Here is a 17,619-nt window from a genome sequence, read left to right on the forward strand (position 1 = left end):
ATGTGGGCTGGCCTTCGGCAGGCACGTTTGACTTGGAAACTGCGCACCGAGTCCGAGATATCATCCTCTGACCGCAGGCCAGACACCCTGACCAAGTCCCCTATATCATAGTGTGGGAAAATATCATCGTACACCCCCTCCTTGGGTAACATCTTTTTTGCCTCAACAGGAACTTTCTACCACTCCGGTGTTGGTGACACGCGTGGGAGAGAATCTGTAGAAACCTAGGAAAACTGAACCAACGGTGCCGCTATACCCCATCTTTCAGGGGGGTATTGTTAGGGGAAGCACACTGATTGAAACCGCTCACCCTGGCCAGGCACCATAGTAACCATTTGCATGAGTTGTTTTATGACAGGAGATCCTGATAAGGAATATGGAACTAATAAGCCTCCTCCCCCTTCCTTTTTCAACCTAGCTTCCTTTCCTCCCTTGAAATCTTTGATGTTAGTACTTAGATCTGAAGTTCTGTGTCTCTATAGGAGGTTTTCTGAGGGACTGTATTCTTGTATTTAAGGGCTTCCCTGGTGGAGCCGAGGTTAAAGCGTCTGCCTGCAATATGGGAGACCTGGGTTCGACCATCTCTAACTCCTGACACTAAGAAAAAAAAAAAAAAAAGACTTGAAGCTAGATCTTGCACTGTGTCTGTCTAAATATGTCTTGGTATGTCTCTGTCTCTGGGTAATATTTTTGAGGTTAATTTGTATATGAGCTCTATTTGGCTTAAAAAAGGTAAGCGCTTACAAATCAAGTAATTTTAAATTAAACAATAAATTCCAGGTTCATGTGAACTGGGAAATATTCAATGTTAAATACCTGATATTAATGTTTGTTTGTTGACCTATTTAATATAGACATGTCTTAGAGTAATTAACGTTAAGTAAAATATTTTCATTGTACCTAGGTTTAATATAAGTTAAATATTATATCTGTTACAAGTTTGTCAACAAGGACATTACCTTAATGAAAAAAAAAACTTCTAAAAAATGTAAATGAGATATGAGCTTTTATATAAACTCTATTAAGAATAATTATTCTTTAGAAATATCTGTCTAAAATAGTTCTCTCCGGATTGGCGTAACTTAAAATCTGACCAAATGTTCTAAACCCTTTTAATTGATTTTTTTGATAAAACTTCCTAAATAGAATTCTTTTGAAGTTCTTTTGCTCTCTAGCTAACTTTGGGATGCTTCAGAGGGCCCCTGGAACATCCCAAAGAGAGATATTAAACTGTGTTTATTTGGTTGGTTAAATTACATGGAAAAGATTATCAAATGAGTAATAAATCCGCTCATGTTATAATGTATGGTAAAATAACTAATACAGATAGCCTAGAAATTATATGGAGTTTTTAACATTCTGATATTTCCTGGTATTTTAATGGAAAACCTGATGACTTCACAAAAGTTAACAAAAGGACTGAATGAACCAGCGAATATGCTTATAACTTTTATTCTATCGGAAAAATTATGGGTTTGAATCTTATGTTTTCAGGGAGTAGGGAAAAATCTTCCTCTCAAACTAATTATGACAATACTTTGGCAAAATTAAGCGTTATAAACAAAACAATTATATTTTCTATCTGACTCCTCCAAAAATTGGAAGTTTTTAGGTTTCCAGTAAGTTTATCAAATGAGTTAGGAAGGTTATCTCATGGGTACAAAAATCTCAAGAAATTTTTGAGACCTTAAAAAGGGAAGAATTCACTGAGATTTATTAGGCAAAATCTGTGATAAGCCTTTGGTGTGAGTTTCCCAGCCCTGTTTTATTTTTAAAGTTCAGTCTGAGACTCTATAAATGTTTCAGCAAAATAAAAAGCCTATAATCAATTATGGTTATAAAAATCATCAGACCAAAATTAGTGAGAACAGACCTATTTTGCAAACAAACTAGCCTTAATTTGGTTATATTTACCAGTCCATTCTGAAGGAGATCAACCCTGGGATTTCTTTGGAAGGAATGATGCTAAAGCTGAAGCTCCAGTACTTTGGACACCTCATGCAAAGAGTTGACTCATTGGAAAAGACTCTGATGCTGGGAGAAATTGGGGGCAGGAGGAGAAGGGGACGACCCAGGATGAGATGGCTGGATGGCATCACGGACTCGATGGACGTGAGTCTGAGTGAACTCCAGGAGATGGTGATGGACAGGGAGGCCTGGCGTGCTGTGATTCATGGGGTCGCAAAGAGTCGGACACGACTGAGCGACTGAATTGAACTGAATTGAATAAAAATAAGGGTAACTTTAAGGAGAAAAAGATATTTCAAAATGTTAAATACCAGTTTGTTAATGGAGGTCTGCATCTAGTAAGACTCATCTCTTAGGTAGTTCTTTGCTGTTATGTGATATTAATGTAAAATTTAATTGAATTCTTGAAGAACACCCCAAGTTTGTGTCTGAAGCTTATCTCAGTAATCTATCTTTGGATGAAGATCAGATGCCTCATGACCTGCAACCAGGACTGGAAAAAGACATAATTTAAGGGATTGTCTCCAACATGGATGGAAGGACTTTTTTATCAGAAAAACTACACTACACCAGGATGAGAAGACGACAACATCAGAGGCAGACAGCTTCCCCAAGATGCTGGACCTGATTCGTATGATCGTTTATGTTTTCTTCACTTCTTAGACCTTTGCATATAAATCAAATGCTTTTCTATCATAGGCCTGATCCTATGCTAGTTTTAAAAATCAATCCAATTGTTGGGTTTGTGGCCAATTACCTGTGTCTAGTTCTGGGTTACCTTGGTAAATTTCTCTACTACCAGACTCTAACTGGTGGGCCCTGAGAAAATTTACTTAAAAAATTATAGTCATATTCAGGTCACTGTGCAGATGACCTGAGATATACTGGGCTACATCTAATGGAAGTTCTTAACATAAGTCTTACTTGTGACTTTACTAATACTGCTGGCTATGTTATTTGTATTTCACCTGTTTTACAAAATTGCTGTTTCTTTGCCGACTAAGGTCTGTCTAGTCAAGGCTATGGTTTTTCCTGTGGTCATGTATGGATGTGAGAGTTGGACTGTGAAGAAGGCTGAGCGCTGAAGAATTGATGCGTTTGAACTGTGGTGTTGGAGAAGACTCTTGAGAGTCCCTTGGACTGCAAGGAGATCCAACCAGTCCATTCTGAAGGAGATCAGCCCTGGGATTTCTTTGGAAGGAATGATGCTAAAGCTGAAGCTCCAGTACTTTGGACAACTCATGTGAACAGTTGACTCATTGGAAAAGACTCTGATGCTGGGAGGGATTAGGGGCAGGAGGAGAAGGGGACGACCCAGGATGAGATGGCTGGATGGCATCATGGACTCGATGGAAGGGAGCCTGAGTGAACTCCGGGAGATGGTGATGGACAGGGAGGCCTGGCGTGCTGCAATTCATGGGGTCGCAGAGTCGGACACAACTGAGCGACTGAACTGAACTGAACACTGTCAAATACGTGTGTGAGGCCTCTAATAGAATAATATATAGTCCCATATGAGATCGATGATGGTAACAGTGTAACTCTAGATATGGCAAGAAGCAACAAGAGGGAATATTTTCCTGGACCAAGAAGCTAGTAAGACAGGTGGTCCAGAGAATTTTGGATACTGTTTTATGGCCTAGTCCAGTAACAGCACATTGAGTGGCCTGTCAACAGAATCTTTGCCAAACCTGAGAATGGACACTCTCAGCACCATGGGATAAAATGGTCATGAAATGCCCCCCTCAAAATCATGGTCAAGTTTATGAGCAAAAAGGGGCTCTGCCAACTGAAGACTGACACTCGCCATCTGCATCTGCAAAGATTAAATCATGGCCACTGCAACTGCCGGCTTTCAACACCCCTGAAAGGAGTTCAGGGTGAAAATCAGAAATGAGGCACGCTGTGCTCTGGAAAAAACTGGCAGAACAGGCCTTCAGATAGTTAGATCTTTTCAGAAGAAGATTTTATGAATCCCAATTCTTGCATCTTCTCGTACCTAGAGAAACACTGACATCATTAACAGTGAAATCTGCTTTGGCTATTAAGGAAAAGTTTACAATTAAAAGTCAAAATAGAGTAGCTATGGTTCAGATATCCTGGGAAATAACTAGGTGATGCTATGGGTGTACTTTCAGATTAGACCTTGTATTGCTAAACACTTGAGTTTTCTGAGTCGTATCAGGCTTGGATGCCACCATTTACAAACAATGTCTGCTGGAAGCTAGTAACCTTACTTTTCATAAAACTAGGCAACTGGCTACATGGCTACAAGTCTCCCTGAAGTGCCAGGTCCAGACTGGGTTTCAGGCCTATTCTTCTAAAAAGAAATGAGATTTATTTTGTCTACTAAATTCCAGTTATCACTCCTCCAACTACTTCTAATTGGGTCTGTTACACCAAAGTGGCAGACCAAGGGATTAGGATTTTAATCATACAAGACTCAAATCTAGAACTTGGAACTCAGAAATACTTCCAATTCAGTGTCTATACTCCAAGCTGTGGCAGTCCTATGCCCCATTTTGACAGGAAGTTATCACAGTCATAGTTGCCTAGTTCCCCCAAAATTAAAACTGAGCAGGACTCTGTGGGGCTCTGGGGTACAGATCTGTTCTGTGTTCTCCATTTCTTATCTGTAGGATATAGACTTTGTTCAGCCTCCTTGACCTTTCCTGAACTCAAAATCGTGGTTTCAAATAATTGCTAATCAGGGAAGGGAAGGGATACAAAAACAGAAACAATCAAAGGTTGGTATAGCCTCCAGACACAGTCCTGGTTCCTACTCAAAGAAATATGCTTAACAATGTCTGTGAGCCCCCACCCAGGTGGAAGATGGTAACTTCAGACTGAACACAAGATTCCTGGAGCACAGCCCTGTTGCCTCACCACCAACCAATCAGAATGGGTCACAAAGCCTGCAACCCTCACCCCAAATGTTGCCTTCTGTTTCCGGGGACCAGAGATGACCATCCTGTTAGGTCTCCTGTTTGGCCCTTGTCTGTTTCATCTCTGAGAGGGGCCAACTAAATTGCTGTTACTACAAGGGTAGAGGCTGGTTTCAGATGTGGAACACCCCAACTTAGATCAGGTAGAGAGAGACTTCTGCTCTGTTAGGCAGGCCTACGCCCACGCACAGCAGGAAGAAGTTACAGAAGAAAGAGACCTCCGCCCCAATTCCCAAGAAGTATCTTGAGTATGAAGTCTCTCAGGGGGTCTATGTGCTGCGTTAGGGGAAGAACGTTGTTTTTATGTGAACCACTCGGGGGTAGTCAGGGCCAGGATAAGAGAAGGGCTGAGTCAGAGAAAAAGAGAAAGAGAAATGTCTCAAAATTGGTTTGAATCCTGGTTCAGTTCATCTCCCTGGCTCATGACCCTCATATCTTCTCTGGCTGGGCCCCTGATCATTTTACTCTTGCTATTCGCCTTCAGACCGTGTCTACTAAACAAGCTGATAAACTTTATCAAAGGCCGCATCAACATGGTGCAGCTTAGGGTGCTGTGGTCCCAATATGCAGCCCTACCAAACCCACCCCTGGTAAAAGACAATACAAAGCTAACCACAGACCCATGATTGGGTCTGCCTTGGATCCTTGAGAAGGGGGAATGAAGAGCCTAAGCTACTCCATCTTGTAAAAGAGCTCCATTTTGCAAAGGTACCGGGCAAACAGACTTAGACGTTGGATATTGCCTAAACCTGCCCTGCTATGCACGAGCCAATCAGCCCCTAGGTTAAACCTCCTGACTTTAAGTTCAAGAATTTATGATTTACCTTGGAAGTAATGGTTTACCGTGGAAGTAAAAAAAACAATCAGAAATCCACACACAACCCTATAGAAGAGGGTAACCAATCAGTAGTCCTTCAGCCTGAACACCCCACTTTGTTACCCTTTCACCTGAATATTCCCTATATAAGCAGTGTAACCCAAAACTCGGGGCTCCTCTCCTTAGCCGCTGCGTCAGTAATGGTGGGAGCCCCAGCTCGAGCTTGATAATGAAAACTCTCTTGCTTTTGCATTGGATACCAGCTCCCTGGTGGTCATTGGGAGATTTCGCGACTTGGGCATAACAAGTGTGCTGCGATTTATGGGGTCGCAAAGAGTGGAACATGACTGAGTGACTGAACTGAGCCGAACTGAGGGGTCTCATCTCATTTCACTGTCACCTGGTGCTCTCAGACCTGCAACCACAGTGGGTCCGTTGACCCCGGGGTCCATGCCTCCCTGCAGTGAGAGGATGATAAAGCAGTTTCAGCTGTGCTAAAAAAGTGAGACAAAGAAAAGAAGCTTGTTCCTCAAACTCCTGACAAGAATCACTATAAATGAAGCCAAGCCAGCAGGATTCCAGAGCTGATCCTCTTATCTGGGAGTCAGGCACGCCTGGAGCTGTTTATCGTCTCCTCCTTCCTCTCCAATCCTCCATCCTTGACAGAGGTGCTGATACTAAAACAAGATGTATCTTTTTGCTCTTAATTAATACCCAAAGAAACTTCAATTAAAGGTTTTAGAAAGATGGACTCTGGAAAGATCGACTTCACTGACAGCAAGAAGATTTAGGAGAAGAAAGGACAGAGGAGTGAATGCCAGGTGGAGTCTGAGACAGAACTGGGCTTTCCCTCCCTATGTGTGTCTCCAGTGACCTAATGGGAGCTGTTTTTAATAGTGTATCAAGCTATCACTGCTATGTGGAATCTAAAACGTGACACAAATGTACCTATCCATGAAACAGACTGAATCAGGGACACAGAGAATAAACTGGTGGTTGCCAAGGAGGAGAGGGCTGGGAGAGGGGTGAATTGGGAGTTTGGATTAGCAGATGCAAACTGACATATATAGAATGGATAAACAACAAGGTCCGACTGTATAGCACAGGGACTGCATTCAGTATACTGTGAGAAGCCATATTGGAAAAGAATATGAAATAATATGTGTGTGTATATAGGTACATAAAACTGAGTCACTTTGTTGTATAGCAGTAATTAACACAACACTGTGAATCAACTATACTTCGATTCAAAGATAAAAAGGAATTTTGTACAAAAATATACATGAGTAGAATTATATTTTGCAAACAATAAAAATTACGTTTTCTTGGAACAAAAACAGTGCATCATGCTGTCTAATAGTGCCCTGTGTAGATTCGTAGCATAAGTGTAAGATTTGGAGGTGGGAGCATGTCCAGAAAAACAAAAACCATTAACAAAGACCACAAGTATATTCCCTTGAAAGAAAAAAATACATGGGAAAAGTAGCAACTACGATTTTTGGAAAAGTTAATTTCAGCCTCAGCCATAGGTAAAGAACAGGAGAAAGAGAAAATAAGGATGGAATTCCTTCAAACAGATCAATGGGGGAACATTTGGGTTTGGGCTCTATCATGTGTACATATGTTCTGATTGTGGATACTATGCATCTCCCCTAAGGAATTGGAGGGAATGCCATTAAATTATCAGCAGAGAATTCCTGATTGTTCCCTGAATAGAAGTCTTGGCTTTCGGTCTCCCCAGGGTTTACTAAAACACCTACAGTTCAGCCCCCAGCTGACCTGCACCAGGAAGCAACTACTGAATCTCTACTGAGGGGATATAGGTACAGATTTCTCCATGAACGTTTCAGAAGGTGATCGCCCTTCCATAGATGCCAGTTATCAGTAGAATCCTGTATATGATATTCATTTCAAACTACCCTGAACTGTGGTTGTTTATCCATGCTTTATTTATCTTACTGAGTTTTAGGAATACGCACAGCAGAGACCATATCTTATGTTATGGATGAGCTTTTGCAAGTCATCCAGTTTTACTACACTTCAGTTTTACCACCTGTCAAGTAGAGATAAGAGAACTTACCTTGTGGGCTTGTTGTAAGAATCAAATACATAAATACACATAAAGCACTGAGAACAATAAAGATGAGCAGTGATTATTACAATAATATTTCTGTTTAAAAGTGTATGGGACAGACTTTTTGAATGAATGAATGACATTTAAAAATCCACTTGGATCCTGGCCAATATCACACTTTTTTTCCTAAGAGAGAAAGATCCATAAAAGGAACACAGATTTAAAAAAAAAAAAAAAAAAGCTATGTTATCTGAGAAATGGTCTGAAAAATAAAGAGGAAAGAAAAATACACTGTGGGCAGAAACACATTAGTTTTTGGATGTGGGGCAGGGAATTCAAAAGAGAAGCAAAACTTCACAAATTTCCCAATGTTGAAAAGTGACAGCGTGGTAAGTAGTCAAACCTTCCAAACTTCAAATCGACTGCCCAGTCAGTGCTCATCCCAGAGGCTCTTCCAGGAACCCATGCAACTGTATCATCACCACTGCGCTTGTGTTATATATGATGTGTCTTTTGTCACATGCATCCTTTAATTTGCTTCCCACACCAAGCCATCCAAATCCCCTTTGCTGTCCCCCACCTCCCCGTGGCCTCTCTCCCTCTGGACCTCATTTCCCATTAGTCTCCCTGACGCTGCCAGCAGACCATTCCAAATCCTCCTGAGCGCCGACAAAAGCTGCACAGATGTGGGGAGAGCCGGCACTGGGAACTCTCAACAGCACCGCCATCCTGTCCCAGCGGGACGGGGGTCGTTTCTCTTGGGGACCAGAGGCAGAGACGGGGGTGGGTGGAAAAAAAAGAGAAAAGAAAGGCTGAAGGCAGAAAAAGAGGGAAGACAAAGTAAGCCATTGAAATCAGAAAGGAAATGCATGAGTGAGATTTCTATCAGGAAACACAGTAGGGGGCAGAGGGGGGTGGGTGCTGGGAGAATAAAAACAAGAGAGCAAAATGTGCCCGGTGGTTAAAGACTAAGACGCCACAAAAGTCTCTGGGAGGGTACAACGAGGGAGGAGGGAGGGGGCAAAAATATGGTTGAAAGGAGTTGAAAAGCAGGAACCGCTGGGGGGTGGGGGGCCCTCCTCTGGAATCCCTCCCGTCCTCCTCTCTCCACCCGGTCCTTGTGGTATTCTTAGGCTCTCTCTCCCACCTCCATTCTCTTTTCAACCCTCCCATTGCCCAAATTCCAGTTTTTCATAAAGGGAAGCAGCGTGTTGTGTATTTAAGAGAATACGTCCCAAAGAAGATGAGGGACGAGAAAAATTCAAGCCTCCTGTGGCTTTTGAGAAATAACCACAGGTCCCATGGCCCCCCAGCTCGTGTTTAAAAGAGCCCTGAGAAGAGAAATGCGTAGCTGAATGTGGTGCCTGGGAGAATGACTAAGCTCTCACGACTCCCATTCAAGAGGCATCCTGTCTGTGGACCCCCACCATCAATAAGACATGAAGAAGAGGGTGAAGCAGAGAGGAGAGAGGTGTTGCCTGGAGTAAGGATGCAGGAGGCAAACAAGTCCCATCAGTCATGCTCCTTGAAAAGGGCCCACTGATTTCTTAGGACCCTTGTCTTGAAAGGCATCCTGACAGGCAGGTCTTTGAACAGTCTTTAGGATTTATATACTATAAAGCCAAGGAAGGACTTGAATCAAGGTTAAAAAACAAAAATTAAAAAACTACAATTTCAAGAGGTTTGCAGCAACTCAGATGGCAAGAAGGGGTGTCTCTTGATCTTTGCCACAGTATAAAATCTGCATGGATTTATTCTTTTATTTATGTGAATTCAAACTGATCAGATCCATCCACCGTAAATCTAACGTTAACTTATCAGTACGATGCCATAGTTTGGTAGACATCTTTGAACCCCAGCCTTACAGAGGCATCTCAGCAAAGGCTATTTTCCATCAAATCAGGGGAATTTCAGAGTCAGCATCATTATTAATCAGGCAAGACTATTTGCTGAGCAGAAACCACACTAAGAAGATGATTACAGAGCAGAGAAAGTATCATGTTTTCTGGGCATGTGTCCCTGACTTCAAGAACACCACGAAGGGCTTGCTGCAATTTAAGAGAGAGGACTAGTTCTGCAAAGACAGTTTTCAATTCTAAATGTGCAAGTTTATAAAATCATATCAGCAACTAAAGATATTAAGACAAATGACAACAATAGAAATGGTTGAACCAAAGTGCTCAGCTCTTAAACAACATGGAGAATTAGGCTGACAATGTCAGTAGATTTCACATCCAGGCTCCTCAACAACTAGAAATAATGAAGTTGACGTTATGAATGAAACTGACCATCAATTCAGTCAACCTGAATTGACTATCAGGTTGATAAATACTAATTTTAATAAAAATCAACTACAGAGCAGTTTTAATTATTTGACTGTAGTACTAAAGGGTTAAAAATAGCCACCCATCAATATACAGTGATCTTTGGACTGTAGATCGTAGTAAGATTTTATTTTCAGACAGAAGAGATGGGTTTGGCGGCATGATCTTCAGAGTCATATATCTACCGGCCATTTAGAGACCCATGAGGCAGATGCAGTGACCGTGAGAACTGTCTGCCCATGAGCAAAGTGGAGGTGATTATAAGAATATCGTGTTTTCTCCTTAGTGTAAATATTAAAGTGACTAATTCACAAAAGTTAACCAAAAAATGAGAAAAATGCTTCTCCTTTCCCCAAGTTACTAACAAATTCTTCCTGCACGACTCACTCTTTGCAAAATCTCTCACTCTATACTGCACAATTCACTCTTGGGATCCAAGAGAAAGGAGTCCGGTGTTGGAATGTCAGGCTTTGATGCAAGCACTGAGATGTGCCAGTTGGATTTCATGGCAGGAAAAGCATGTGCGCTGATCTACGGTTTGGTTAGAAACTCCAAGCCCTGGGAGCCCGAGTTACAGGGGCCATCTTATTTAAGGCAGTGGAAAGAGAAGTGGGTGGTGGGGGTTGTGAAAATCCACAGTGTTAGAGTAATACCATCTCAAGTCTCCTCATTCAAGCCCCTGGGGAAACTCAGCTGAAAAGAGGATTTCTGGTTTTTAGTGTAAGCATGTTCCCACTATTGCATGGGACATACTTATGCTAAAAAAATGTTATCATGTCTTATATTTTTATTTGCTAAATCTTGAAGCCCTAGCTTAGGACCCTATACCAAGGGAAAATATAAAAGCTGAGTACCAGGGAATTCCAAGTGAGTCAGTAGTTCAGGATATTGAGAAGATCACCATTTTCAGCTGAAGAAGACGCAGAGTAAGGGAAGGGGCAGATTAAACACGTCCATTAATTATGGAGCAGAGAGGTCTATTTCTCCAGCCCTGGAGCTAGGGCTGCCTCCATGACCCGTTTTAGCTGACAGAATGCCACAGAGATGAGGCAGACTTCTCCAGCCCAGCCTCTGAATGTCTGGAAGCTTCCATCCTCACCCTCCTGAAACCTGGGGATCGTCGTGCTGTGAAAACGCCTGGGATGAAAGTCCAGGTGTCCCAGCCACCCCAGCTGACAGCCCCGAACAAGTGAGCATCCATCTTAAATACAGACTCAGTCAAAACTGCAGTTCCCTGCAGCCTGACAGGTAAGACCAAGTGAGATACCAGCAGATCACTGATGGAGAAAGGATCCCAGAACCAGGGAGGGGAATTCCTGTTCTTCAGGAGAGGTAGAGCGGGGAGGAGAGAGAATTTTTAAGAGGTCTCATCACTCTAATAGAGAGCCGGTGTCTCACAAACCCTAGCGAGGTACTTGGGTATCGAGCAGATTTAGGTGTGAGGGCAAGCACCCAACTTTGTGGGTAAAAGCCAAACCAGGAGGGAAGAATTGAGAATGATCAAGATGACAGCCACCAGGAGAACCTGAACCTGAGCTAAAAAGCAAACAAGGTGAGGGCATATATCTAAAGCTCACCTTCATTTTGTCCAGGGGAAATTCTGAGATCTTTTCTATTAAGAGAAAAATAACTATGGAAGCTTTGTGACCTTTATGCACTATCTGTGGGGCTGGGTTCTAATATTTGGTTCTGCCTGTCACCAGCTTTTGGGTCAGTACAGGAAAACACCCATAGTGTGTGTGTGTGTGTGCAAAAGGCAAGTAGAATTTATGCCACCATTGTTTATTCAAGTCATTTTTTAAAGAGGCATGCTTTAACTGCTGGAGGCTGAATGGGGGGTGGGAGACAGAATATACACACCCCTGACACAGCACCAGGAATAGATCTAGGCTTTCTGGGGCAGACAGGCTGGGGACAATCCAATCTAGCCTACTGGGGCGGGGGGTGGGGGGTGGGGTGGGAGGAGGGGAGGGTAGAGCCTCTAATGGTGACCATCCTACTTGAATACCCTTTCATTTTCCTAAACCACTCTTTCTGCCATAATTCAGGCCAAGGGTTCAGGCAAACTCTCCATGGTGAGAACGTATTGAAGACAAAAGCAAGGCGAGTTTAATGGGACTGAGAGTCTAATCCTTTACAAGGTCCTTGTAAAGATTAAATGATAGGATGTGTTCATTCTAAGCATGTGGCATACAACCAGTGCTTGAGAAATGGCAGCTCTGTTAGTTATCTCTTTGTGACTTTACAGTAGGACTTAAGAGTCCTACATACAATTGCTTTCAGATTAACGATGCATATGATTATATTTTTTATCCTGCAATTGCTTGATAACAGAGACTATGTTTTATTTGTGTGTGTGTCCGTTTATGACAGATAGTTCCTGTGAAGTACCCCACAAATATTCGATGAATGAATGAATGAGTAAATAGAATAAGACATGTTTGCTGAACTGAATAAAAAGAGGAATAAAAAAGAATGTAAATTCATACATAGAAAACAAATTTATGGTTACCAAAGGGAAAAAGGAAGGGGAGGGATAAATTGGGAGTTTGGAATTAACAGATACACCTGACTGTATAGAAAATAAATAGCAAGGAACTATATTATAGCACAGGGAACTATATTCACTATCTTATAATCTGTAATGGGAAAAGAATCTGGAAAAGACTAAATATATGTATAACTCCTCAGTGGCTCAGCAGTAAAGAATTCGCCTGCCATGCAGGAGACATGGGAGACATGGGTTCAATTCCTGGGTTGGGAGGATCCCCTGGAGGAGGAAATGGCAACCCACTCCAGCATTCTTGCCAGGAAAATCCCATGGAGAGAGGAGCCCTGAGGGCTACAGTCCATAGGGTTGCAAAGAGTTGGACAAGACTGAGCAATTGAACATACGTGTCTTTAACTGAATCACTTTGCTGTACAGCTGAAACTGACACCCTGTAAATCAACTATACTTCAGTTTTTTAAAAAAGGGAATGTGACTGTGTACTAAAGGGAATGTGATTGTGTACTAAAATGCTTACTATTTACAGCCGAAATGTGGGTACCATGAGGGTAGGCCATCGGCTCAGTGCTAGGGCTCACAGAAAATCTTTTAGGATCTCTATATGCCTGAATTCAGCAGAGCCAGAGATTCCTCAAAAACAGCCAAGCCAGGGAGAGTTTGCCCGCTTCTATGCTATTTTTCAGTCCTAGAAACACTATAAGCATGGGAAGCAGAAAGTATGGTCAAGATTTGATACTCCTCTGACATGTCTGTGTCTCTAAAGGGCTATTAGAGGTAGATGCTGAGGTCATCATCTAACACCAGATTACAAACCCCGTTACGAGGCTGTCCAGTGGGTGAACATGGCCTGCCACGGGAGACATGGCAGTACCAGATATTTTTGAAGAGAATAAAAGGTGACTTGAGTTGAAAAGGTGAATGAGATTCAAATAGAAAAAAAAAGGGAAACTAGAAAGATGGAAATAAATATGTACATTACTCCTCAGAATGATCAGCTATAAACATGGATTAGGTACCTGGTCCCAACTAGTTAACTTTCCAAAACATAAGAGCCCTTCCCCAAACAGTACATGATGCCAAGTCTACATTCAATTTTATCTTTCATTTTATAAGTAATCAGCCCCCAAATACCCTGCAAAGGCCTTGATATGGAAATGATTTCTGTTAAGGTTAAGATGGTTAAGGTAAAGATAAAGGTGCTTGGTTAAGGTGACCTGTGCCAGGGGTCTGGAATCCTGGCTCCATCATACAAGCAAGGAGAGTCAGCGAAAGCTCAAGGGTCTCTCCGCCATTCTGAGGACAGCCTGGATAAAAGTCAACTTTGAAAATGCAGTCTGTTTCATGGATAATTGATTCCTGGTTTGCTATGCCTACTCACCGTGGTCAAGGATATATTTCACAATCTCCCCGTTGCCGGTTTTAGCTGCGTAATGAAGGAGTGAACAGTGGTCTGGTCCCTGAATTAGCAGGCTGCCTCCGTTTTTATAGCTTTCTATTAGCTGAAAAAGAGACATAGGAAAAGCAACTCAGACAGAGTCCGGAACAAGGAAAGCAGCTAGCTGGTGATAAAATAAAAGTAATGTAGCAAACCACAAAAGTCTCCAGCCTCAGAGGACACAGGGAAAAGCCAAAGAGATGAAGTAACATTCCTGGGTTATGTTATCACTCAAATAGATGGACAGTGTCTCCGCAAATTCCGGAGAGGGTAAGTGGGCACTGAACAGCCTAAGGGAATGGAAGCATGCTAAATTACTTGTTCCCTCTCTGGTTTTTTTGTCCTTTTCTTTTCTGGGCACGGAAAGAATGAAAGAGAGGAGAATGAAAGCTTCCCTATGCAGGCTGAGTGTTCTTGAATTAAAGAACAATTAAGTGTATAGGCAGGAAGAGCTTGATGTCTGGTAGCAACGCACCCTGTGCCCTTTAATTTTTTCTGCCCTCTCTAATGAGCCCAGCTACTGAGTACAGAAGCTGCTTGTCCCTTCCCCACATGAGATCACACGCACAGGCATACAGCAGACACATGCACAGCCGTGTCTGGCTCCCTCCTTCATCCACATCTGCACTCTGCCTGCCTTCTATTTATCATCCAACACATACCACCCAACAAGGCTTGAGATGATCCATGGGATGAGAACCAAAAGGGTCCAGAGAATGTAGTAGTAGAAACCTAAAAGACTTCTAAAAGACTGGGGGGAAAACAGATTTTGCAGCCTGAGAATTAGGCGCTAAATGAGGACACAGTCTTAAGTTTGTGAAATACTGCACATTACCGAACTGTAATGTAAGTGAAAATGGATCTCTGTTCTCTAAACTGCAATAATCAGAACAAGGGCCTTACTGGAGCTTCTAAAATGTAGCTTTGGAATAAATAAGAATCAACTAATCCAGCATGTAATAAGCAAAAGGAACGTGTCTACCACCAAGAAGTTAGATGGCATAGCATTATAAAAACAACAACAACAACAAAAAAACTCCTAAGGTCAAAGAGAATAAACTGATAGTTCATACGTTCACTCAAATACAGCTATAGATTAGCCATGTGCCAGATGCCAGGGAAACTAACATGAATACAACTTGACCTCTGACCTCTAAGCCTCCAAGACCTCACTGTCCATGGGAGGGAGAGATTTTTAAAGAATTGCACAGAGATGAAGACGACACCGAGGAGGATAGCACAGGGCACTAGGAAAAGATAAAGTAGGGGATGGAAAAAACCACGGAAGACTTCCTAGGAAACTGATCAAAACGGAGCAGTTGACGGGAAGTAAGGAACATGGGGTTTCCCAGGTGGCACTAGTGGTAAAGAACCTGCCCATAAGTGATGTGGGTTCAGTCCCTGGGTTTGGAAGATTCCCTAGAGGAAGAAATGGCAACCCACTGCAGTATTCTTGCCCGAAGAATCCCCACAGACAGAGGAGCCTGGCAGGCTACAGTCCATAGGGATGCGAAGAGTCAGACATGACTGAAGCGACTGAGCGTGCGCAAGGGACATACAGAGTTTTCACGCCTAAACTGAGACGCAAAGGAACAGGAAGAAGTAGCTAACTGTTTTCCACGACAATCTAAGAATCCCATTCTGTTCCACTGTACTGTCTCACAATGACACATCCATTCTTTGTGGGAAGATCCACAAAGGATCTGGGCTCACAGAGTAGCAGAGACCCAATCCATCAGCTGCCTTGGTTTTGCATTGCTGTGGTGTTCATAGAGACGGTGGCCATTAGGTTAGTCCATGGGTATGTTGTGCAGCCCGGTGGATAGGAGCTACTCGTGACATCCTGTATGCAGGGCTGACCCAGGGTCTATTCTCAGTTCACTGGTGTGCTTGGACCTTGCTTCCCCCTTCAACTCTCCCTTTCTCCCCTCCTTCCTCACACTCATGACACACACACCCAGTTGAGTATTTAATATTTATAGTACTTTCTGCATGGGACAGAGAAATGGAAGAAGATAAAGAAAAGGAGGGGAAAGTACTTGGGAAGGAAAAGAAAGAAAAAAGTGAAAAAGAAAAAACCCTCAGGCTTTATATTTCACCTCTCAGTAAATCAGATGTTACCGAGTCATTCCTCAGTCATCTAGGAAAGAATTATAACAGAGAATGAAATAAGGCAACCAGCCGAATATAGTGATTTCCCTTCTCTCACATAATTCTCTGTGAAGTACCAAAGAAGTGCAGTAACACACCCAGGGCCCTGGAAAATCTGTTGCCTAGACTAAAAGTATATACAAAACAAAATGAAGTGGTTTCAAAGGTACAGCAACATTTTGCAAAATTTTCTGGCTTAGAAACTCTCCAAGAGCAGGGGTCAGGTCTGAACTCATGCCTCTTGCTCACAGAATCCAAAAAGGCTTTTCAGGGAATAGAGGATAATATTTGGTTTAATTTACTGCCTGGAAACGGCATTGAATTCAGGTATATATGCTGCTTAGAGAGCACTTTCCTCTTGTGGCTAACAATTCCTAGTGACACTGTGATCTGGTCATGGCACGGGCACCATGCCCAGGGATGTGTGTCTGAAGATGACAGTTTAACAAGATGCTGACAACCTTCTCAGCACTTGTTTTCTGCTAGTAACCTGTTAACAATGTAGCTCTGAGGTTTCTCAGTTTATTCAACAGATGTGCTTCCAAAGAACTTGTACACAAGAGCTTATGTGTATGTGAAAGTTGCTCAGTCGTGTCCGACTCTTTGCGACCCCAAGGACTATACAGTCCATAGATCGGATTTTCCAGGCCAGAATACAAGAATGGGCATCCTTTCCCTTCTCCAGGGGATCTTCCCAACCCAGGGATCGAACCCAGGTCTCCTGCATTGCAGGTGGACTTTTTTACTAGCTGCGTCATTAGGGAAGCCCAAGAATACTGGAGTAGGTAGCCTATCCCTCCTCCAGCGGAACTTTCCGACCCAGGAATTGAAGCGGGGTCTCCTGCATTGCAGGTGGATTCTTTATCAACTGAGCTAGTGCTTCTTAACTTTCTTTTAAGGCTTCTGGGTTCTCAATCTGGGATAGCGCTGAACTTGAGTTAGTTGGAGCCTCTGCCTGGGAAAGTTGCTGATAATACAGAGCAGATCAATGCCATTATAGCGTATACAGGGATACCCAGGCAGTCTTAAGTCCTGACACCTGAAAATAACTTGGGACCAAATATAGCTTTCTGGGTATTCATGGACTATATTATACTTTATAACAAATATTTGTCTCCCTGCTATGTTTAACTATCAAAGGAACACAGATGAACACTGTATTACCAAAATAGCTATCTTGGAAGAGTCCCTTCTATGAAGTTATAGGAACAATCTTAAGAGCTTTACATGAATTTTATATTCAATCCTCACAGTAAAGCAAAGAGAAGAGCAATGTGATTCTGTTTTACAGATGAAGAAATGGAGGCCCAGAGACAATTAGGTAATTATACAAAGTCTCATATATAGTCAAAGGCAGAGCCAAGATCTGAACCTAGACAGTCTGACTTCATAATTT

The 17,619-nt window shown here is 42.5% G+C and overlaps 1 protein-coding gene across 1 annotated transcript in view; it reads right to left on the reverse strand.

Annotated features, from left to right (window-relative positions):
- DGKI (diacylglycerol kinase iota) overlaps positions 1–17,619 on the reverse strand; it is a 344,361-nt gene that overhangs the window by 14,927 nt on the left and 311,815 nt on the right. Inside the window, exon 29 of the mRNA XM_040259956.1 lies at positions 14,016–14,136. Coding sequence (XP_040115890.1) covers positions 14,016–14,136 — 121 coding nt within the window. The remainder of the gene's footprint in view (positions 1–14,015; positions 14,137–17,619) is intronic.

Source organism: Oryx dammah, unplaced genomic scaffold (genome assembly GCF_014754425.2).
Source record: "Oryx dammah isolate SB20612 unplaced genomic scaffold, SCBI_Odam_1.1 HiC_scaffold_18, whole genome shotgun sequence".
In the NCBI taxonomy this organism is placed as follows: domain Eukaryota; kingdom Metazoa; phylum Chordata; class Mammalia; order Artiodactyla; family Bovidae; genus Oryx; species Oryx dammah.